Source organism: Bufo gargarizans, chromosome 2, assembly GCF_014858855.1.
Source record: "Bufo gargarizans isolate SCDJY-AF-19 chromosome 2, ASM1485885v1, whole genome shotgun sequence".
NCBI lineage: Eukaryota > Metazoa > Chordata > Amphibia > Anura > Bufonidae > Bufo > Bufo gargarizans.
The window spans coordinates 185,496,555-185,521,754 of record NC_058081.1 but is presented as its reverse complement, the minus strand read 5'-3'; the positions used below and the strand labels follow the sequence as shown (position 1 = coordinate 185,521,754).

Below are 25,200 nucleotides of genomic sequence, written 5' to 3'. Positions count from 1 at the left end.
TTGTCAATTTCCTCGTCTGTGAATTTGCTGTATCCTGGGGGTCCCCCCCCGGTTCACAGTCTTGCAACTATTGTGTAATAAAAAATATATTGAATAAAGTTGCAACAAAATGCTCATATTTTTGTTTTTTTATTTTTTTATTTAAATATTCAAGCTATTGAAATAAAAATATCTTCTTTCAAAGCATTCATTTTCAAAATATACAATGCATCAGCAAATATAGGATATATGCATTCAATATCTTAGGACTGTTACAATGAAATGGGCTATGTAGTCCTGTCTCCATGCATATTCCCAATATGTACAGGCACAATAATATTTGCCCACTTGTGTATAACAGGGATAAATAGAAATATAGACCCAATAACTGAAACCAGAAGAAAAGTCCATAAAAACATACGGTCCAGAACTCGAGCAACATACTTCCAGTCTTCCACAACCTGCAAAATATATAAAATCACTTGTTTGGTAAGCAGTTCTAGTATATTAATATGTAATAATGCAGAATTAAAGAGCATTTCATGAAAAAAGTGAAGTGCTAGGCCTTATGCACATGATAGTATTACAGATCCAAACTGATACAGTACAGATCTGTAATACGTTATGCATAGTTGTGATGTGCCCATACGGTTCATTCTGCCCTTTAGCTCCCTGCTGATTCAATTCACTTCAAATGAGGAAAATAGAAGCCAATGGATTAATCTTTGGACTTCTTTTCACCCAATTTAATTTTGGTTCTATCATTAACCCTTTGCAACCTTTGCCGTACATGTAGGGCAGAAGTCACGTTTTTAAATATGCTGCCTGCTCGTGCGTGCAGAGGGTGCCCTCGATGCTTGGTTTCTACTGTTCCATACGGCTGATCGCATACATTTCAATCCTCAGATGACCATGGTATCTGAGCGGTCCGGAAGCAGGAGTGGCTAATAACAGGGAACCTGTTACGCTGTACTAATAGACTAAAACCTCAAGCAGGCTTCAGCGGCTATTAGTGAACTATACCAATATTGGCCACCAGGTGGCTGCACTATCGTTATAGTGAAAATAAAGTGTTCAATGATGGCTTTATAGCCATTAATGAACACAATTGGCAATCTAGAGGGTGTACGAGAACTCCTGTACTATTAAAATATACTAAACAATATTAATCCCATATTGCAAATGGCGTAACAGAAAAAAAAAAATGGCCAATTTGCCATTTTATCACTTCAACTCCCCCAATTTTTTTCATAAAAAGTGATCATAGCATCACACACAATGGTATCACTGAAAAGTACAGATCCCCGAGAAAAAAATGAGCTGTCACACAGGGGCTCAGAATATGGTGCTGAAATGTATTTTATTTTTTTAAGGTTTTTAATTGTTTTCCAGTATGAAAACACAAGAAAAACTATACAACTGGTATTGTTGTAATCATACTGACCTGAAGAATGAAGGTAACAGGTCAATTTAACCGCGTAGTGAACGCTGTTAAAAAACAAACAAACAAAAAATGTGGCAAATTTTTTTCCCACTTCCCCATTGTACGCAACCTTAAACTGGCGCCATTAGAAATAAGCCCTCATAAGGCTATGGGAATGGAAAAATAAAAATGTTATGACTCTGGAAAGGGGGAAAAGGGGAAAATAAAAACGCAAGAACATAAAATCGCCTGGTCCTCGAAGGGTTAAATAGAGTGATATGATGAATCTTTTAGACTCTGTTTGCCTTGTTAAAGTAAATGGATCCATCACTGTATATACTTAATGCATATATCTGAATACTATTTCTGGGTATCCAAACATTTACCCCCCTAGTGATGGGCTAAAATGCAGTGTGAACACAGCATGAAATTGGAGGCCTACAAAAGTACACTGAGGGTGCAGTCACATGGCAGTGTAGTTTATGCAGATTTTCATGGCGTTTATGTTGCATCTCCAAGCAGGGGTGTACTTAGCCTTTCTGCTGCCTGAGGCGAAAACCGAAATGGCGCCCCCCCCATGCTAATTTCTTAACCTAACCTCGTTGCCACAATGAAAGCGCTCATTGTCCATGGCCCTTCTGCTGCCCCTTTCTTGCCCCTAATTGGTGCTGCCTGAGGTGATCGCCTCACCTGGCCTCATTGGTGGTGCGCCCCTGTTCCAAGCTAAATCCGCACCAAAATTTGCATGTGTTATATGTGGATTTTGGTGTGAAATTATCCCACATTTTACCATTTAGTTTTACTCTGCAGTGAACAAACTGAATTTCAAAATCTGCAACGCAGGTCAATTTACATGCAGAAATGTCTGTACTACGCAGAGGAGATTTTTTTCAGTCACAGAATTTATTTAACAAAATCTGACATATTTTAAAGTACCTTTATTGACCTATAGCAGCCTACAAAACATGGCATGTAGCACTGCATGCTGTATTGCAAAGGTCTTACCCCCTACAGAAAGATTATATATGACTAAAAGGGCAAGGCAAAAAAAAGTAAGTAAAAAATTATTACCAAGGCAGCTTAAATAGCAACGGTGGGGTTTATGGAGAGACCCAGCTCTAGTAGGCCCTAATTATCTTCCATGTAGCCAAGGTAAATCTCTGGTCCACACACACATTTTAATGAGTGCCGGGAGAGTGCTTAAATGAAAAGAAAATAATGCACTCACTTATGGAACAGTGCAGTGTTCCAGTGGTGAGACTCCTATCTCTGCTCGTTCCAGTTGTTTTGGGGTTGTAAATTTTTCAACATAAAAAAAATAAATAAAATTAAAATCAAGTTTAAACACAGCTTGCAGTGGCTTTGGAGCACCCCCAGTCACAATTACTGTTAGGCTCCATTAACACGTCCTTGGTGTGTTGCGGACCCGCAAATTGCGGATCTGCAACACACCCACTCGGCATCCCTATAGAAATGCCTATTCTCGTCCGCAGATGCCGACAAGAATAGGACATGTTCTATCTTTTGCGGAGCTGCAGACCCGAAGATTGCAAAATTGCGGAACGGATACGGACCCATTTGCGGACGTGTGAATGGACCCTTACTGTGCAAACTTAAACAAGTTGAAAATTAAATGATCTCCAGAAGGCATAAAGATGACACATTCCCTTAGTATTTTAAGCAGAAACAGTTATTTACATCTTCATCATTTTCAAAATAGCAAAAAAGGAAAAATGGCCCAAAGTAAAACTTTGGGCACCCTGCATGGTTAGTACCTAATAGAACTCTCTTAGGCAAGTATCACAGCTTGTAATTGCTTTTTGTAGCCAGCCAAGAGTCTTTCAGTTCTTGTTTGAGGGATTTTCATCCATTCTCCCTAGCAAAAGTCTTCCAGTTATGTGAGATTCTTAGAATACAAATGGATTGTGTCATCTTTAACTTTATCCCCTTTGGAGATCATTTAATCTTCAACTTGCTTAATTGTTAACAGTAACAGTAATTTTGACCAGGGGGTGGCCAAACGTTTGCATGGCACTGTATATACTCTCCTCCCTGCACAGGTCACAGATTATGTATAGAAAACTCTCCATTTCAGTCTTTGGTCCACGTGGCTGCTGTAAAACATATCTCTAAACGAGCATGATCAGGCAAGATGGCAGCCCCATGATCATGTTCACAAAACAGAATAAAAAAAATCTACAATCAGAAAATAACAGATTAGAAAAAGGATTTGTGTCACTATCTTGATAAGCAAAAAGGAAGGTGACACATTCCTTTTATGTTAAAAAATAAGGGAAGGGCGATCTAGTATAAGTGACAAAAGCATAAAGGAAGTTGTCCAGTCATTTACAAGTGATGGCCTATTCTCAGGATACAGTTGGATAAATCCTATTAGGCTGGGTTCACCTCTGCACTGTAAACTCTAGCAGTTTGTTCCGGCAGAAGAACAGACTGCCAGAGTTCACAGTATCCAGTATAGCCTTATACCACCGTACACCGCCAGATCCCCATTCACTGTAAAGGGATCATCAGTAATTCAGCCACATTCCGGCATATGTGCCGACTTTCGGCCGGGCCGGACAAAAAATTTCGGCATGTACACTGGATACAGTGACCGTATTACAGTGCTGGATGTGAACTCGGCCCTATTTCCTCAAAAGTGCCATTTTTGATTCCTAGCAATGACTAACCTCAGTTGACTGATGAAAGGGATCACTCTGTAAAACCTGACAAGCAGAGTGGCTATGTACAATATTTGCAGGATGAGCGTATTATAAAGTGCAAGTGCAAATAGTGCGGGACCAACCTTTTCTCATAGCAGATTTTTTTCAGTCTACAATTCTTCCTAATGTTATATATTTACTGCCTACCTCACAAGGTATGTTGTATCAGTAGGTGATCCTGGGGAAAGAACACCTGGTAAAAGGGAACATGTGAATACACTGAACAGTGTGTATTGATTTTATGTGTGTACTGTATGTATTCACTGTATGTGTTACTTAGTAATCACATTGTTGTGGTATTAAGAAGAGGGCGTCCAGGTTGAGATAAGGCAAAGTCTGCAGAGGGTGCTGCTTGTTGTGACGCATGCGCCTGTGGATGTTGAATCAGTGCTTGTGCAATTTGGTTTACAGCATCAGGCAAAGTGTACTTTCCCTGATGTGGAGATCCAAACTGTGCATGCACTAGTGGTGCTGAATCGGTTTATGCATAGTTCAAATTTTAGCAGAGAAAGTGCACTTTTCCCGATGCTGAGATCTGATCTGTCCATGCGCTGGTGAATTCCAGGCAGGAAAATAATGAGGATGCCTGGCCCTGTCACTCAAGGGTAGGGGAAGTGGCTAATCAGGAAAGATGGTGGTAAAGAGGTACTTTGAACACCAAATTAGCATATTGAGTAAAGCCATGTCTCTCTAAAATGTGGCCACCACTAAGGGATCATTTAGCTCAGCTTGATAAACCGTAGCAGGGAATAACCCTGGTTCAATAGGGTTGACATGACATTCTGTGTCTGCAAGCTCCTGAAATGTAAATTGGTTATCCCTCCTAAATTATGATGCACTTGAGAATACTATAAGATAGTCTTATGTGGAGTGAACAGCCTTCTGTAGTCCCATAGCAGTGAATGGAGAGAATGCTGAGCATATGTGGTGTGCTCTCATTTACTTTGTATACTCAGTATACCAAAAATGTTGGGATGGAACAACCCCTTTATTCAGTTGAGTTCTCTCCTGTTGAAAACTAATACAGCCAGCCCACACAAGGGCCATTCTACGCACTATGCATAAAGTACACCACTAGAGATGAGCGAACACCTGGATGTTCGGGTTCGAGAAGTTCGGCCAAACTTCCCGGAAATGTTCGGGTTCGGGATCCGAACCCGATCCGAACTTCGTCCCGAACCCGAACCCCATTGAAGTCAATGGGGACCCGAACTTTTCGGCACTAAAACGGCTGTAAAACAGCCCAGGAAAGGGCTAGAGGGCTGCAAAAGGCAGCAACATGTAGGTAAATCCCCTGCAAACAAATGTGGAGAGGGAAATGAATTAAAATAAAAATTAAATAAATAAAAATTAACCAAAATCAATTGGAGAGAGGTTCCATAGCAGAGAATCTGGCTTCCCGTCACCCACCACTGGAACAGTCCATTCTCAGATATTTAGGCCCCGGCACCCAGGCAGAGGAGAGAGGTCCCGTAACAGAGAATCTGTCTTCATGTCAGCAGAGAATTAGTCTGCATGTCATAGCAGAGAATGAGGCTTCACGTCAGCCACCACTGCAACAGTCCATTGGCATATATTTAGGCCCAGCACCCAGGCAGAGGAGAGAGGTCCCGTAACAGACAATCTGGCTTCATGTCAGCAGAGAATTAGTCTGCATGTCATAGCAGAGAATGAGGCTTCACGTCAGCCACCACTGCAACAGTCCATTGGCATATATTTAGGCCCAGCACCCAGGCAGAGGAGAGAGGTCCCGTAACAGAGGATCTGGCTTCATGTCAGCAGAGAATCAGTCTGCATGTCATAGCAGAGAATCAGGCTTCACGTCACCCAACATTGGAACAGTCCATTGGCATATATTTAGGCCCCGACACCCAGACAGAGGAGAGGTTCATTCAACTTTGGGTAGCCTCGCAATATAATGGTAAAATGAAAATAAAAATAGGATTGAATGAGGAAGTGCCCTGGAGTCCAATAATATATGGTTAAGGGGAGGTAGTTAATGTCTAATCTGGACAAGGGACGGACAGATCCTGTGGGATCCATGCCTGGTTCATTTTTATGAACGTCAGCTTGTCCACATTGGCTGTAGACAGGCGGCTGCATTTGTCTGTAATGACGCCCCCTGCCGTGCTGAATACACGTTCAGACAAAACGCTGGCCGCCGGGCAGGCCAGCACCTCCAAGGCATAAAAGGCTAGCTCTGGCCACGTGGGCAATTTAGAGACCCAGAAGTTGAATGGGGCCGAACCATCAGTCAGTACGTGGAGGGGTGTGCACACGTACTGTTCCACCATGTTAGTGAAATGTTGCCTCCTGCTAACACGTTGCGTATCAGGTGGTGGTGCAGTTAGCTGTGGCGTGTTGACAAAAGCTTTCCACATCTCTGCCATGCTAACCCTGCCCTCAGAGGAGCTGGCCGTGGCACAGCTGCCTTGGCGACCTCTTGCTCCTCCTCTGCCTTGGCCTTGGGCTTCCACTTGTTCCCCTGTGACATTTGGGAATGCTCTCAGTAGCGCGTCTACCAACGTGCGCTTGTACTCGCGCATCTTCCTATCACGCTCCAGTGCAGGAAGTAAGGTGGGCACATTGTCTTTGTAGCGTGGATCCAGCAGGGTGGCAACCCAGTAGTCCGCACAGGTTAAAATGTGGGCAACTCTGCTGTCAATGCGCAGGCACTGCAGCATGTAGTCGCTCATGTGTGCCAGGCTGCCCAGGGGTAAGGACAAGCTGTCCTCTGTGGGAGGCGTATCGTCATCGTCCTGCCTTTCCCCCCAGCCACGCACCAGTGATGGACCCGAGCTGCGTTGGGTGCCACCCTGCTGTGACCATGCTTCATCCTCATCCTCCTCCACCTCCTCCTCGTCCTCCTCGTCCTCCAGTAGTGGGCCCTGGCTGGCCACATTTGTACCTGGCCTCTGCTGTTGCCAAAAACCTCCCTCTGAGTCACTTCGAAGAGACTGGCCTGAAAGTGCTAAAAATTACCCCTCTTCCTCCTCCTCCTCCTCCTGGGCCACCTCCTCTTCCATCATCGCCCTAAGTGTTTTCTCAAGGAGACATAGAAGTGGTATTGTAACGCTGATAACGGCGTCATCGCCACTAGCCATGTTGGTGGAGTACTCGAAACAGCGCAACAGGGCACACAGGTCTCGCATGGAGGCCCAGTCATTGGTGGTGAAGTGGTGCTGTTCTGTAGTGCGACTGACCCGTGCGTGCTGCAGCTGAAACTCCACTATGGCCTGCTGCTGCTCGCACAGTCTGTCCAGCATGTGCAAGGTGGAGTTCCACCTGGTGGGCACGTCGCATATGAGGCGGTGAGCGGGAAGGCCGAAGTTACGCTGTAGCGCAGACAGGCGAGCAGCAGCAGGATGTGAACGCCGGAAGCGCGAACAGACGGCCCGCACTTTATGCAGCAGCTCTGACATGTCGGGGTAGTTGTGAATGAACTTCTGCACCACCAAATTCAGCACATGCGCCAAGCAAGGGATGTGCGTCAAATTGGCTAGTCCCAGAGCTGCAACGAGATTTCGCCCATTATCACACACCACCAGGCCGGGCTTGAGGCTCACCGGCAGCAACCACTCGTCGGTCTGTTGTTCTATACCCCGCCACAACTCCTGTGCGGTGTGGGGCCTGTCCCCCAAACATATGAGTTTCAGAATGGCCTGCTGACGTTTACCCCGGGCTGTGCTGAAGTTGGTGGTGAAGGTGTGTGGCTGACTGGATGAGCAGGTGGAAGAAGAGGAGGAGGAAGCCGAGAAGGAGGAGGTGGCAACAGGAGGCAAAGAATGTTGCCCTGTGATCCTTGGCGGCGGAAGGACGTGCGCCAAACAGCTCTCCGCCTGGGGCCCAGCTGCCACTACATTTACCCAGTGTGCAGTTAGGGAGATATAGCGTCCCTGGCCGTGCTTACTGGTCCACGTATCTGTGGTTAGGTGGACCTTGCTACAGATGGCGTTGCGCAGTGCACACTTGATTTTATCGGATACTTGGTTGTGCAGGGAAGGCACGGCTCTCTTGGAGAAGTAGTGGCGGCTGGGAACAACATAATGTGGGACAGCAAGCGACATGAGCTGTTTGAAGCTGTCTGTGTCCACCAGCCTAAATGACAGCATTTCATAGGCCAGTAGTTTAGAAATGCTGGCATTCAGGGCCAGGGATCGAGGGTGGCTAGGTGGGAATTTACGCTTTCTCTCAAATGTTTGTGAGATGGAGAGCTGAACGCTGCCATGTGACATGGTTGAGACGCTTGGTGACGGAGGTGGTGGTGGTGTTGGTGGTACATCCCCTGTTTGCTGGGCGGCAGGTGCCAACGTTCCTCCAGAGGCGGAGGAAGAGGCCGAGGCGGCAGCAGCAGAAGAGGCCGAGGCGGCACCAGCAGAAGAGGTAGCAGGGGGAGCCTGAGTGACTTCCTTGGTTTTAAGGTGTTTACTCCACTGCAGTTTATGCTTTGCATGCAGGTGCCTGGTCATGCAGGTTGTGCTCAGGTTCAGAACGTTAATGCCTCGCTTCAGGCTCTGATGGCACAGCGTGCAAACCACTCGGGTCTTGTCGTCAGCACATTGTTTGAAGAAGTGCCATGCCAGGGAACTCCTTGAAGCTGCCTTTGGGGTGCTTGGTCCCAGATGGCGGCGGTCAGTAGCTGGCGGAGTCTCTTGGCGGCGGGTGTTCTGCTTTTGCCCACTGCTCCCTCTTTTGCTACGCTGTTGGCTCGGTCTCACCACTGCCTCTTCCTCCGAACTGTGAAAGTCAGTGGCACGACCTTCATTCCATGTGGGGTCTAGGACCTCATCGTCCCCTGGATCGTCTTCCACCCAGTCTTGATCCCTGACCTCCTGTTCAGTCTGCACACTGCAGAAAGACGCAGCAGTTGGCACCTGTGTTTCGTCATCATCAGAGACATGCTGAGGTGGTATTCCCATGTCCTCATCATCAGGAAACATAAGTGGTTGTGCGTCAGTGCATTCTATGTCTTTCACCGCTGGGGAAGGGCTAGGTGGATGCCCTTGGGAAACCCTGCCAGCGGAGTCTTCAAACAGCATAAGAGACTGCTGCATAACTTGAGGCTGAGACAGTTTCCCTGGTATGCATGGGGGTGATGTGACAGACTGATGGGGTTGGTTTTCAGGCGCCATCTGTGCACTTTCTGCAGAAGACTGGGTGGGAGATAATGTGAACGTGCTGGATCCACTGTCGGCCACCCAATTGACTAATGCCTGTACCTGCTCAGGCCTTACCATCCTTAGAACGGCATTGGGCCCCACCATATATCGCTGTAAATTCTGGCGGCTACTGGGACCTGAGGTAGTTGGTACACTAGGACGTGTGGATGTGGCAGAACGGCCACGTCCTCTCCCAGCACCAGAGGGTCCACTAACACCACCACGACCATGTCCACGTCCGCGTCCCTTACTAGATGTTTTCCTCATTGTTATGGTTCACCACAACAACAAAAATATTATTTGGCCCAATGTATTGTATTCAAATTCAGCGGGATATAAATTTGAGGCCTAGTATTTAGGCGCTGGGTGACCGGTATGGATTTAGTGACAGAATTAGACTTGGAAATGCACAGTAGCGTGTGTGTGAAGTTATTCTGAATGACCCTATGTGCACCTTGAATATTATATACCCTTTTAGGGATAGATTTCAAATAGCTCTGATATAGCAGAAACCACTAAATTATGAAATTGCTAAATTGGGAATTGTATTTCAACCCAGAACAAAAAATGTGCTTCGACGGACACTAAATAACTTTCCCATCCACAACAGGACAGCGGTAACGAGAGATTTAGCGGGATATAAATTTGAGGCCTAGTATTTAGGCGCTGGGTGACCGGTATGGATTTACTAACAGAATTAGACTTGGAAATGCACAGTAGCGTGTGTGTGAAGTTATTCTGAATGACCCTATGTGCACCTTGAATAGTATATACCCTTTTAGGGATAGATTTCAAATAGCTCTGATATAGCAGAAACCACTAAATTATGAAATTGCTAAATTGGGAATTGTATTTCAACCCAGAACAAAAAATGTGCTTTGACGGACACTAAATAACTTTCCCAGCCACAACAGGACAGCGGTAACGAGAGATTTAGCGGGATATAAATTTGAGGCCTAGTATTTAGGCGCTGGGTGACCGGTATGGATTTACTAACAGAATTAGACTTGGAAATGCACAGTAGCGTGTGTGTGAAGTTATTCTGAATGACCCTATGTGCACCTTGAATATTATATACCCTTTTAGGGATAGATTTCAAATAGCTCTGATATAGCAGAAACCACTAAATTATGAAATTGCTAAATTGGGAATTGTATTTCAACCCTGAACAAAAAATGTGCTTTGACGGACACTAAATAACTTGCCCAGCCACAACAGTACAGCGGTAACGACAGATTTAGCGGGATATAAATTTGAGGCCTAGTATTTAGGCGCTGGGTGACCGGTATGGATTTAGTGACAGAATTAGACTGGGATATGGCCAAAAAATAACCACACTATTGCTGGTTAAATGCACTTGGTGTGACAGCTTGACCAACCACACTACTGAGGGTTAAATGCACTTGGTGACGGGCGCAGCTTGCCTCTGATGTAGTATATATATGGCCAAAAAATGAACAGACAATTGCTGGTTAAATGCACTTGGTGTGACAGCTTCACCCTGATGTAGGCTTTAGCCCAAAAACAACCACACCATTGAGGGTTAAATGCACTTGGTGACAGGCGCAGCTTGCCCCTGATGTAGTATATGGCCAAAAAATGAACAGACTATTGCTGGTTAAATGCACTTGGTGACGGGCGCAGCTTGCCCCTGATTTAGTATATGGCCAAAAAATGAACAGACTATTGCTGGTTAAATGCACTTGGTGTGACAGCTTCACCCTGATGTAGGCTTTAGCCAAAAAACAACCACACCATTGAGGGTTAAATGCACTTGGTGACAGGCGCAGCTTGCCCCTGATGTAGTATATGGCCAAAAAATGAACAGACTATTGCTGGTTAAATGCACTTGGTGTGACAGCTTGACCAACCACACTACTGAGGGTTAAATGCACTTGGTGACGGGCGCAGCTTGCCCCTGATGTAGTATATGGCCAAAAAATGAACAGACTATTGCTGGTTAAATGCACTTGGTGACGGGCGCAGCTTGCCCCTGATTTAGTATATGGCCAAAAAATGAACAGACTATTGCTGGTTAAATGCACTTGGTGTGACAGCTTGACCAACCACACTACTGAGGGTTAAATGCACTTGGTGACGGGCGCAGCTTGCCCCTGATGTAGTATATGGCCAAAAAATGAACAGACTATTGCTGGTTAAATGCACTTGGTGACGGGCGCAGCTTGCCCCTGATTTAGTATATGGCCAAAAAATGAACAGACTATTGCTGGTTAAATGCACTTGGTGTGATAGCTTGACCAACCACACTACTGAGGGTTAAATGCACTTGGTGACGGGCGCAGCTTGCCCCTGATGTAGTATATGGCCAAAAAATAAACAGACTATTGCTGGTTAAATGCACTTGGTGTGACAGCTTCACCCTGGTGTAGGCTTTAGCCAAAAAACAACCACACCATTGAGGGTTAAATGCACTTGGTGACAGGCGCAGCTTGCCCCTGATGTAGTATATGGCCAAAAAATAAACAGACTATTGCTGGTTAAATGCACTTGGTGTGACAGCTTCACCCTGATGTAGGCTTTAGCCAAAAAACAACCACACCATTGAGGGTTAAATGCACTTGGTCGCAGCTTGGATGCACTTGGTCGCAGCACCGCACAAGACACAAAATGGCCGCCGATCACCCCAGAAAAAAGTGACTGACAAACGGTCTGGGCAGCCTAAAAACAGTGAGCAATTGAATATCAGCAGCTCAATGATCCGCAGCTGCAGATCGATCAATTAATCAAGTGCTTTGGAGGAGTTAATCAGCCTAATCTCGCCCTACTGTCGCAGCCGCAACCTCTCCCTACGCTAATCAGAGCAGAGTGACGGGCGGCGCTATGTGACTTCAGCTTAAATAGAGGCTGAGTCACATGGTGCTCTGGCCAATCACAGCCATGCCAATAGTAGGCATGGCTGTGACGGCCTCTTGGGGCAAGTAGTATGACGCTTGTTGATTGGCTGCTTTTCAGCCTTTCAAAAAGCGCCAAGAAAGCGTCACAAAAGCGCCAAGAAAGCGACGAACACCGAACCCGAACCCGGACTTTTACGAAAATGTCCGGGTTCGGGTCCGTGTTACGGACACCCCAAAATTCGGTACGAACCCGAACTATACAGTTCGAGTTCGCTCATCCCTATACACCACCTCTTGCTCTTATTGAATGCTTGGTGTGTTCAGTATGGGAGTCCTGGTAAAATGCACATATGCTTCTCCTTGTAGTAGGTACCCCATAGCAAAGTTGCCTGAACATATTATTTTATAGTAGTTGTCTCAACACAACAACCCATATCCATATGTTCCCTGCTATGGAACTCAAAGCTGTTCTTTGACAGCCGCACTCTCTCTGACAGACCCAGCATACACTTGAATGGCAGATCTTATCCTATAATCTTAAACGGACTTATAAACAGTAAAAAATAAATAAAGTTTGATGTATGGTAAGCTATACAAATTTATAGAAAGCCATACATACCTCACGAACTTCATGTTCCTTTACCACATGCCTCGTTATATATCGAATAGAATCCAAAGCTGCTTCTAATGTGTTTCTAGATTTCTCAGGTTCATTCACTATACCAGTGTCTTCATTTCTTGTAAAGTACCTGTCTACATGGCTCCTCATACATAACAGTTTAGGAAGTTTGTGCAGAAAGATTTTTCGAACCCATGGTGCCATTGCATTATGTGTTGAAGAAGATCGATTGTGAATATTTATGGCAAAAACTGTTATAACAATTGATAAAGTCACAAATATCATGGTAAACACTAGGTATTCTCCAATAAGAGGGATGACTTTGGAAGATGATGGAATGATTTCTTCAATCACCAGGAGGAAAACAGTCAGAGATACTAGCACAGAGGTGCAAAGAGAAATCTTCTCCCCCCCATTGGAAGGAAGATAAAAAACAAGAATTGTTAAAAAGGATAGTCCGATACAAGGAATAATGAGGAAAAGAGTATAAAACAGGGGCAAACGTTTGATGATAAAAGAATAGGTGATGAAGGGGTACCAACAGCAGCCATCTGTCCGGTTCCCCCTGTTTCCTGTAGCAGTTACTATTTCCCATTCTCCGTTATCAAAGAAGTCTCTCTTGTCTACATCATAGTCTTCAAGGATGATATCAACGTGTGATCCATCATAAGTCCAAGAACCAAATTTCATGGAACAGTTTTGCAGATCAAAGGGGAAAAATGTTACATCAATTGTACAAGAACTTTTATAATTTGCAGGTGGGGTCCAGTTTATCGTGCCATCATATCTCACTACAGCTTTTGTCACAGAGCCTTCAAAACGACCATCAGCACTAGAAGATAGGACAATGATTAAAATGTTATTTTTATGCACTTTTTCAGCTTCCTATTTGCTTTTTTGGTTTTATTTATTTTTTCATTTCTATTTCTGCATTCTGTGGTAATGGAGTGTCCTCTAATGGGATCTCCTTCAATAGGCTGGAGCAGTGAGTAGCTACAAAGAATGTCTTTCTCTCACATCTGTGCATTACATGGAAAAGTCCATTCATTTCAACAAGAACTATGTAATGTGGTGTCACTACAGGGAAATGGAACACTACTGCTGATCACTGGAGCTACCAGCAACCTAGAGCAACACACTCAACTGTCCACAATCTCACCTCTCACTGTCCCAAGCCCCTTCTGGTCCCAGTATAACTAGGAATTGGCTTGGTCCTGCGACTGCTGTGGCCAATCACAGGCCTTAATGCTCACATCTATTTAAGGGGCCAAGCCACCTCCTGGTCCTATGGGGACAAAAAGCAACAGGAATTGGGACAGTGGAGCTAGCATGGTAGGACCATGGACAAGTGAGGTTTATTTTTATGGGGCGCATGTTAGGACCATAAGGGTTGTTGGCTCCTAAGCCAGAAAACCCCTTTAAAGTTAAATATATAGTTACATAGTTAATACGGTTGAAAAAAGACGTAAGTCCATTAAGTTCAACCAAAGGATAGGTGGGGACTTAAATCCCAGAAGGAAGTGGGACTCATTTTTAATTTACTTTTAAGAATTCATCTAAACCCTTTTTAAAACTGTCTACTGTTCCTGCTGTGACCACGTCCGGAGGTAGTCTATTCCACAGATTCACAGTTCTTACAGTAAAGAAGCCTTGATGCTTCTGGAGACTGAACTTTTCTTCTCCATTCGGAGGCGGTGCCCCCTTGTCTTTTGAGGGCATTTTACATGGAACAGTTTTTCACAGTATTTTTTGTATGGCCCATTTATATGTTTGTATAGGTTAATCATGTCCCCCCTTAGACATCTCTTCTCAAGACAAAATACATGTAATTCTTTTAATCTTTCTTCATAACTAAGACCCTCCATGCCCCTTATCAGTTTAGTCACGCTCCTCTGTACTTTTTCCAGTTCCAGAGCATCATTTCTACGGACTGGTGGCCAGAACTGAACTGCATACTCCAGATGAGGCTGAACCAATGCCTTATAAAGTGGTAATATTACATCCCTGTCCCTCGAGTCCGTGCCTCGTTTAATGCATGACAATATCCTTAGCCTTAGAAGCAGCTGACTGACATTGTAGGCTGTTATTTAATCTCTGATCTACAGTACAAGGACAACCAAATCCTTTTCTAGAAGTTACTCTCCCAATATTACTTACCCTAGGACAGTGATGGCTAACCCCTAGCACTTCAGCTTTGGTGAAACTATGACTCCCAGCATGCTCTATTCATTTCTATGGAGTTCTGAGAACAGCCAAGCAAGGGGGCATCTTGAAAGTCGTAGTTTTACCACAGCTGGATTTCCGGAGTTTAGCCATCACGGCCCTAGGAGATATGATGCACAGAGATTATTACTACCTAGATGCATAACTTTACATTTATCCACATTGAACCTCATTTGCCAAGTTGATGCCCAATCACTCAGAGTGTCCAAGTCAGCTTGTAATTTATGGGCATCTTCCATAAACTGCACAGTACTACATAGCTTAGTGTCATCTGCAAAAATAGAAACAGTGCTATCAATCCCGTTCTCGATAAATAATAGAGGACCCAGCACTGAACCTTGGGGTACACCATTTATAAGTATTTATTTGCTTTATTATTTACAGCAGCTTATAGCCTGCATGTGATATTATAATGTCATCAACGTAACTTAAGAACTGTCTGTCATTTTCTTTGTCTAATACATTTAATGTACTTACTTGTCATAAAGAACAATATCAGGAATCCAGATAGAATCGGATGGAACCCGTATTGAAGTTATCCCAGCAAACTCACTTGGAGCCCATCTTAGTTTGACATCTACCCATTCCTGACAGAAAAAATAAGTAATATTTCTATGAAGTTCTTATGAGTTGAGATATTTTATACTTTATAGTTTCATGTCTACTACTCCTGCTTCACATGTTTAAAGGGGTTGTCTCATCATAGACAATGGGGGCATATTGCTAGGATATGCCCCCATTGTCTTATAGGTGTGGGTCTCACCTCTGGGACCCGCACCTATATCAAAAACGGCGCCCTGAAAGGTGGTGGCTGGAGGACTCCAGTCTGGCCACCAACAAGCCGGCTCCCCATAGAAGTGAATAGGAGCGTACTGCGCATGCGCTGCCCCACTCTCATTCCTTTCTATCGGGCCGACAGAAATAGCCAAGCCAGCGCTTGGCTATTTTCCCCGGACAAAAATAAAATAAATGGAGGGTGTCTGCGCATGTGCAGTGCGCCCTCCTTCACTTGCGGGGCTCCGTTCTCGATATATCTGCACCTATAAGACAATGGGGGCATATCCTAGCGATATGTCCCCATTGACCATGATGAGACAACCCCTTTAAGACTGTTTCATTTTACATAATGAATGGATGACATTAAATGACAAAGGAGAAGATTAGGTTCTGCTTTTGCCACATGTTCAATAGCTTTTATTATAGACCACTAGTGCCCCATGAGACCCTATTGATCTTTATGCTAATTATTGAAAAACCTGTCAAAAGCTCTCCTCTAACATACACCATGTTTTCCAATGTCACACATTCCTCTACTTCTTTTAACCTAATATTACAATCTGAATAAAGTGAATTTATGGCTGGCATGTTGAACATCTGCACAATAACAACTAACTCATCTAAAAACTACCATTTGGGAAATACAAGTATTAAATAAAAGACCATTGTGGAAATCAGTGGAAAGCTTTTATTATTTCCTTCACATATAGGGGCAGCGAATATGTGCCAGTTTTTTACAAAACTAGTATACATTCTTCACACTGCATTTATATTTATTTATATAGTGTTTTAGACACTTTGGGGTATATATATTAAGACTGGCATTACAAACAGCAGTATAAAGTTTGTCAGTCCAAAATACGCCAAACTTATTAAGAGGCACACGCACATATATTTGGTGCATTAGGCAGAAGTCTATGAGCCGGTTAGGCAATTATTAGCCAGCTAACAGCTAGAGTAGATTTGAACTAGTTTCTGTTATAATTTATATAAAATGTGAAGGGGCACAGGAGGCAAGTAGTGGAGAGTCACAAATTACTAGTGTCACTATTGCAATCGTTTATGCTCAGAATTACGATAGCATTACCAGACAAATCACTCCAACTAGACCCAAATTCATCATTCCTAGCTAACACGTTCTGTTAGTGAAAAAAAATATTTTGTGAATTTCCTTCTTGATTATTGAAAACATTCTTGGCAAATGCTTTCTCTATGGTTTGTCTTGTGCCGGTCCAAGAATTTCACCTCTAGCGGCGCAAAACAGATGCCGCCAGCAGTCCCTCTTAATCATTGCCCCAGTTCCGAAAACCAACAAAATAGAACCAGAGTCCTATTCCATTATTTCTAACTTAAGTATTCAGGCGACCCAGCCTGCTTTAAACACTACAATTATTTCAAAGTAAACACTTCGGGCATCTGGGATCACCAGTCAAGAGCATTGAGGAGGAGCCGAGAGATAGGGGCTGTGAATCTATAGCTAACAGAAGGCATTAGCTATGAATCTTGGTGCAATGCACAGTTATGTGCACGGCAGGGTTGCCAACTGTCCCGAAATTCCTGGACAGTCCATAAAAACAGACAATTTTTTTCCTGTGTCTGTGAAAACAAAATAGACGCGTCTGTTCTTTTTTTTTTGGGAGGATGGGGGTACTTGACTAGATTATTTTGGTTTTAAATATCTTTTTACTGCTCACAGTCAATGATATAGTAATGATGTGTCATCACTATATTGATCTATAGATATGGATGAAAACAGCAGACACCCGGTGGCCATGGTGCCCGCGCCAAATGGGCACCATTTTTAAATGCCCAGCATCCTAGGTAATTATACTGCTGGTAGTTGGGAAAGGGTTAACTTCCAAGTCTTCACACTGAGAGGCCTGAGTATACCTTATTTATAGGGATTCCTGATGAATTAATTCACAACAAATCAAATTTCTTGTCAAAGTTTGGCGAATCAAATTTTTTAAACCTTTGCTACCGGCAAGTGATCTCTTCAAGACAGGAACCTACACCAAATACCATGTACTTTGGTGCCACATTAGCCTCCATTAAATTCAAGGAATGCAGGATTGGGATGTGCTAACTAAGGCCTCTTGCCCACGACCGTGTTCCGTCTGAGACATACGGTCCGTGAACGGGCCATATGTTCCGGAGTGGCATTGATCATGCGCACAGGAGTACACAGCATCAAAGATAACAATAATACTGTGCACGTCGGGCCACCCACGGTGCTATTGTCCTGCACTCATAAGATCATATGAGTGTGGGACAATAGCCCCATGGGTGGCCCGACATGCACATCATCATTGTCATCTATGATGCTGTGTATTCCCGTGCACATGATCAATGCCACTCCGGGACATATGGCCCGCTCACGGACCATATGTCTCGGACGGCATACGGTCTTGTGCAAGAGGCCTAACCCCTTTTTTTCTTTGCAGTCTGCATTGGAGGTGTAGGTGTCTCCATTGGTCGTGCACTCCTGACTGACCTGTCTGTCCCACAGGCAATGAGGCCTGCTCTCCCTGTATTCATTGGAGGCTATTTGGCACCGGAAGAGGTGAAGTACAAAGTGGGTTCAGCATGCATGTGGAACTTGCATCCCCTGAATTTAATGGAGGCTAGTATGGCACCAAAGGAGGTTCCTATCTTGAAGAGATCGCCTTTCCGCGGTGGACAGACACAAATAATTTTGTACAAAAGGTATTTATCAAGAATCTAACATTTATGTAATGAACATAGCAGTGGCACTGGTAGATTTTCTATAGTCAGTGTGGCACTATTGTACAGTATTTACTTTGTTGTTTGTGTTCGAAGAGTGCTGTTACTTTGTGTTTGTTTTTACTTTTGTTCTTTCAGCTATGGTGACATGCACCTGCACATTGGAATGTGTTAACTAACCCCTTTTTTCTTTGCATTACTTTTAATATAGTGTAGAGACAGGAATGTTAAACATTTTGTAATGTACTGTACATTAGAAGAGAAAAAGACAGACTAAACAGAGCGTAAAGAGTTTTTTTTTTATCAAACTTTCTAACTGAGCATTGCTAAAGAGAGTCTGCTGAAACCTGTGTGGAATAAATCAGATAGGCAGGGTGATGGGCTGTGATAGGGCACGTGTACATAGTCAGGGACTAGGGTAGTGACAAGAGGCAGACTGGAAGTCTCTGTATACTACACATAGGTGTCTTCAGTGCTTTTTAGAACACTGAAGACTGAAGACTGACTCTCCCTAGTAATATTCAGTTAGAACTTTTCTAAGAAAAGTTTGTCTCTTTATACCCTGTTTTCTAGTACAAAGAAACACCTTTCCCTAATGATGTACATTACAAAATTTATTATCACCTCCATCTCTACACAATATTAAAATTACATAGTTATATATGTTTTTTAGAAATACAATGGCATCCAGTTGCCCCAAACTGTACTGAAAACATAGTCAACTATGCTTTTTAGTACAACTCTATACAAAAGGAAGACATGTCATGCAGTATGGAAGTCAATGGCAAATTGATGCAATATACACTGCATATACATATCTTACCACGCATTTAGCAGACCATTTCAAATCATAACATAAATCATTTATTATAATGAGGAAAACATGGAGAAAATGAATTCTGTGGAATAACATTCTAAAACTGTAATCCAACATCACAAAAAGAATTACTAACCACAAGGAACCTGTTAAAAAAATAAAAATAAAAATAAAACACTCACTTTTCAACGCTGAAGCTCTTGACCCTCCTATTTCTGGTCCCTGCAGACTGCAAGAGATGATGCCCCATCCATTGTCATATTAACAGCTGCAGCGATTCACTAGCCACAGTGGTGAAGTAACCCTTAGCGACACATGACCACGACACATGACCAATGAGCCTCAGAGGTCATTCGCTATGAGGGGACATGTAATTTGTACGGTCATCATCACTTCCAGTCTGTTGAGGACCAGAAGCCGCAGGTGCTGAAATAGAGGTGTCTTACAAATGATGGTGTTTAGTTTTTTTAAACACATTCCTGGTGGTCAGTAATTTTTAGAGGGCGTTGTTCAACTCCATTAATCATTGTGAAATGGAAACTTGCCGCCATATTTAGTTTGGTTGTATATAGTCTATTTACTCTGTCTAGTGTTGGTTTCATTCAAATGGTAAAAGTAATTGTAAATGAATTTTAAGAACAGAGATATTTTTATATGTTTTGACATATCCCATAAGCTGCTAAAGGCATGACACACAAATCAAACCCCGTTGGAGATACAGGGGTTCTCTGGGACAGCAGTGCTGATGACCGATCCTTAGAGTAGGTTACCGATATCCGATTATCTGTTCAGGATAGATGCGAATCTGGGAAGAGGCACTGAAAGTACAAAGCTCTGTTCACTGCATAGTTGTTGCTGTTGGTTATAGAGAGCAGAGAGGTACTGCAAACATCAGGTCCCCTTCTGAAGGACTCAGCAAGACTATGCATTACATATTCATTTGAAGGGGCACCATGTAGTGACACATTTATCCTGCAGATGTGTCTGATGGACCTGTGAGAATAAGCCAATTCCTGGCCCTTTATTATCAGAATAAAATGTCACCAATAACATCATTCCAGTGCAAAGACTAATACATACTTGTTTAAGCCAAACGTTTGTGGTCATCAGTTGATTTTTCTCATCCTGTAAGAGAATAAAAAACTTTTAGTCATTATCTGGAATTAACAACTTTGAATTTTTGTGTGAATACTGTCATATTATTATAGGAAATGTATTTGAACTGTAAGAATTACTTTTAAGATATTTTAGGTACAGTATACAGTATAGGTTGTAACCTCTTTGTAGACTCTAACAAATTTAGATTTAAAGAAGTACTCCCATTTCATTTTTTTATTTTACATATATTACTGACTCACCGCCAGTATGCTAACAGTGCAATTTGTTATACCCTAAGGCTGGGTTCACACGGGCGAGATTTCCGCGCGGGTGCAATGCGTGAGGTGAACGCATTGCACCCGCACTCAATCCAGACCCATTCACTTCTATGGGGCTGTGCACATGAGCAGTGATTTTCACGCATCACTTGTGCGTTGCATGAAAATCGCTGAATTTCTATGGGGCAACGCAGGCCCCATAGAAGTGAAAGGGGCTGCGTGAAAATCGCAAGCATCCGCAAGCAAGTGCGGATGCGGTACGATTTTCACGCATGGTTGCTAGGAGATGATCGGGATGGGGACCCGATCATTATTATCTTCCCTTATAACACGGTTAGGTTACTTTCACACTTGCGTTCAGAGCGGATCCGTCTGGGGTCTGCACAGACGGATCCGCTCATATAATGCAGATGATGGGATCCGTTCAGAACGGATCCGTCTACATTATATTTTAGAAAAAAATCTAAGTGTGAAAGTAGCTCAGACGGATCCGTCCAGACTTTACATTGAAAGTCAATGGGGGACAGATCTGTTTGAAAATTGAGCCATATTGTGTCAACTTCAAACGGATCCGTCCCTATTGACTTATATTGTAAGTCTGGATGGATCCGTTTGCCTCCGCACGGCCAGGCGGACACGCGAACACTGCAAGCAGCGTTCAGGTGTCCGCCTGCTGAGTGGAGCGGAGGCCAAACGCTGCCAGACTAATGCAGTACGGATCCGTTCGGGGCCGCTTGTAAGAGCCTTCAAACGGAACTCACAAGCGGAGCCCCGAACGTTAATGTGAAAGTAGCCTTATAAGGGAAAATAATATCATTCTTAATACAGAATGCTTAGTAAGATAGGGCTGGAGGGGTTAAAAAAAAACAATAATAATTTAACTCACCTTAATCCACTTGTTCGCGCAGCCCGGCTTCTCTTCTTTCTTCTTATTTGCTGTGCAGGAAAAAAAGGACCTGTGGTGAAGTCACTGCGCTCATCACATGGTCCGTCACATGATCCATTACCATGGTGATGGATCATGTGATGGACCATGTAATGAGCGCAGTTATGTCATCAAAGGTCCTTTACCCAGGTCCTGAAGAAAGAAGAAAGAAGAGAAGCCGGGCTGTGCGAACAAGTGGATTAAGGAGGGTTAAAAAATGTTTAACCCCTCCAGCCCCATTTTACTAAGCATTCTGTATTAAGAATGCTATTATTTTCTCTTATAACCATGTTATAAGGGAAAATAATTACATCTACACAACCTTGAACCCAAACCTGAACTTCAGTGAAGTTAGGGTCTGGGTACCACATTCAGTTTTTTATCACGCGCATGCAAAACGCATTGCATCCGCGCAATAAAAACTGAACAACGGAACGCAATCGCAGTCAAAACTGACTGAAATTGCGTACCTACTCGCGCGGGTTTGCCGCAATGCACCCGGAATGAATCCTGAGCCAAAACATGACGCCCGTGTGAACCCAGCCTAACTCAGTTGCCTCCATACAGTTGGAATTTTTTCTTTATGGTCCTGGTTATGTGATATCAAATATGATCAGTAGAGATGAGCACATTTCCACTTCTTTCACACTTTGTTTGGTGGTAAAAAGTGAAATCCATTATGGATTCCGTTACCACGGACCATAACGCAATTCTATGACGAAATGCATAACAGAATGCCTTTAGAGGTAGGACTCCCCTGCATAACGGAAACGGGACGGATCCGTTTTACAGCCCATAGAATTGCGTTATGGTCCGTGGTAACAGAATCCATAATGCAATTTACCTTTTACCACCAAACGAAGTGTGAACGAATTTCAAAATATTACATTTGCTCTCTCTAACGACCAGCTGTCCAGAGCCTGATCTAGTGTGTAAACATGAACTCATTCTCTACCTGTGACTCCCTGTGAATTACAGGATGACATAATCACCAAATACCTTCTGGCAAGTACCAGGGCCCCTCCCTCTATGTTCCTCTGTATATCCCTATATTCTGTTAAAGATACAGTATAATATCTACCCTATCTAGAGGACCATAAGTGCAGATATATGGTAGTTAAGTGTATACAGTGATAAGCTGCCGATATACTGTATAAACCTCCTGACTCACACTGCCGGTCTATGCCATCTGTGTGTGCTGACTCTCCAGTATATTTCTATGAGATGTCTTTCTGCCTCTTGCATGTAAGAGCAGACAGGGGACAGAGAGATGAAAGGGCAGAAAGAACAGACAGGTTAAAACACAGGAATACATGGAGACCCTGCAGTGTGAGGATTGGGGGACAGCAGTTTGGCTGCCCTTACACAGGGCAGTGTGGTAAGACTATGCCCCCTCTATTTCTGCAAAGCCCGCCATGATGGAAAATGTAGGATTTATTAGGAAAACCATATCCAAGGAGAAGAAAGAATCAAAATGGCAGACAACCCACAAATTGCAAATCAAATAAAACAAGCATACACAAGGCGCACATGAGATTCTGGCTTATTCTTTAATAATGGTCTATCCTACACTATATAGGCATAGAAAAGAAAAAAAAAGTGCTTTTTTAAATTTTCTCAGTATGCGAACAATATAAATATTATATTATGGACATTAATATGGCTTTGAAGTGTAAAATAATTGCATGATAAAACATTTCAATATTTCAACTGACATATATGTATGAGCTACAAAATCTATAACAAGTCAGTGTTCCTATTTAGAAAAACAGATACCTTATCTGTCAAAATCCAGAACATCATATATTACAGGTAAATATGTGTTGAAGCATGCAGATATCTAATATGAAATCCTGAAAATAGTACAAATAAAAGTCCTATACATACCACATCCACAAGCTGTGTAATAGCAAGGCCAAACTTCACTTTCACAGTGTCATTTAAGTGTTCAACTGGACGAACCCACTTCTGGTAATCTTGTTGCTGAAATAAGTATTTGAATAATCTGTCTTCACTTTTTGCTATAAACGATGGTTCGGATATTCCTATATGGAAAAAAAAAAGTCATACTGTGGATGTCATATTTATTCTGGCTAGCACATTTGCATTGGTTATTTGTTGGCTGGCATAATATTTTTGTAGGCAACGATGGACATACCATTCGTATAACCTGTGCAGCTGCACAAGGGCCCTGGAGATAAGGGGGCCCAAAGTAACCCTAAAAACTGCCAGAAGCTACAGTCCGTGGGTTATCTTCAAGATACTATGTCTGTATTGGTGGTACTAAGGGAGTTTGGAAATTGACCAACACCAGGTAATGCAACACTATTAGCTACCATGGCCTTTCCCATCTGGTGTTCATGGAGGAAATATTGACCAGCTTTTGGTATGTACAGGAACTAGTCCTACTGCCTTTTTGACTCAAGAGATATGTTGTTCCAACAAGATAATGTATGCCCACACACTGCCCATGCTACACTTTGTGCTCTTCAGGGTATCCAGCATCTAACCTGGCCAGCCCGATCAAGAATCGCTGGGACTGGATGGGTTGATGGATCTCCCATTCACAGCAGCCAACAACCACCATGGCTGAATTAAGGCTCCAAGTTGAAAGAGCTTTGAATGACATACCACAGAGTGGCAGTGCATATTGCAGCAAAGGGAGATGCCACCCAGTATTAATGTGACTCAACATATTTCCTACTGCAGAACCCAAAATAATGGATGCACCACCCTGGTTGTGTGATAATTGACTGAGCGCCACTAGCAGTTTATACTCTGCAAATCTAAGCACAATCACATTAAGTTTTCCAGGTGTTATTTTTTCATTTTTGACTCTTGTAATTCATATGTTGCATTATTCATCAAGGTCATTATCACATGGATAAAAACGAATTGAGAGCAATTGTATTTAGCTTAACGGAAAGTACAAGGAGATATTTAGTAATAAGGGTGCACCATGGTGTCCAAATCTCCCTCCCAGTGCAGCATGTACCAGATTCATAGGCAGAGCGTATGCTCTGCTGGTGAATCTGGTATGGTTTTATGCCAGTTCTCTTATTGAAAAAGTAGCTGAAAGTCTGAAAATGTTGGCAAATTGGTGACTGGGCAAGACTCTGAAGACATTTACCCATTATTTCTGTTGGTACAACGTCCACAGAGTTTGACTGCAAATCACTGTTGTTGAGCAGGATATGGCTGACTCATATGGATATATAATTCTAAGTACTAAAGTCTGAAAGTATTTTAATCATAATCATTAGCTCTCTGAAGTGCATTTATAGGCTCAAAGATTTTAATTAAGAAGGAAGGCATGGGGAAGTACAGCAAGCTACATTTACAGTTACTGTTTTCTCATTTATCTGCCCGCTACTTGGCAACAAGGAGACTTAGCTGCTAAGCTGTCACAAGTGATTCTGTCTTCAAGTTGATGGTTGTTGTTCTTTATAGGTCTCCATTCAATTTAAATATTAATATCAACATTAATTGAATATAGACACACTTATTAAAATGTCTGACATAAGACTCTGTGGCAAAAGGTTAGAAGAAGCATTTAAAGGGACCTTTGAAAATGCAGTGTAATCTTCGAGCAGCATGATG

General features: G+C 43.2%; 1 protein-coding gene across 1 annotated transcript; it reads right to left on the bottom strand.

The window, feature by feature from the left end:
- Positions 1-266: 266 nt before the first annotated feature.
- On the bottom strand, positions 267-23,640 carry CHRNA5 (cholinergic receptor nicotinic alpha 5 subunit). The gene is made up of 5 exons (XM_044283321.1): positions 23,488-23,640; positions 20,380-20,424; positions 15,459-15,568; positions 12,759-13,590; positions 267-440 (listed from the first exon to the last, which is right to left on the bottom strand). Exons 2-5 carry the CDS (start codon positions 20,404-20,406, stop codon positions 267-269), a joined length of 1,143 nt encoding a protein of 380 aa, XP_044139256.1. The 5' UTR covers positions 20,407-20,424; positions 23,488-23,640.
- Between the last annotated feature and the right edge of the window lie 1,560 nt (positions 23,641-25,200).

Excerpts from the sequence above, each read along its gene's own strand:
- CHRNA5 (XM_044283321.1), bottom strand. The coding sequence starts at position 20,406 with ATGACCACAAACGTTTGGCTTAAACAA. Across the intron at positions 13,591-15,458 it reads GATATTGTTCTTTATGACAA|TGCTGATGGTCGTTTTGAAG; the intron begins GTAAGTACATTA and ends CCTATCTTCTAG. Across the intron at positions 441-12,758 it reads AGGAACATGAAGTTCGTGAG|GTTGTGGAAGACTGGAAGTA; the intron begins GTATGTATGGCT and ends TATATTTTGCAG.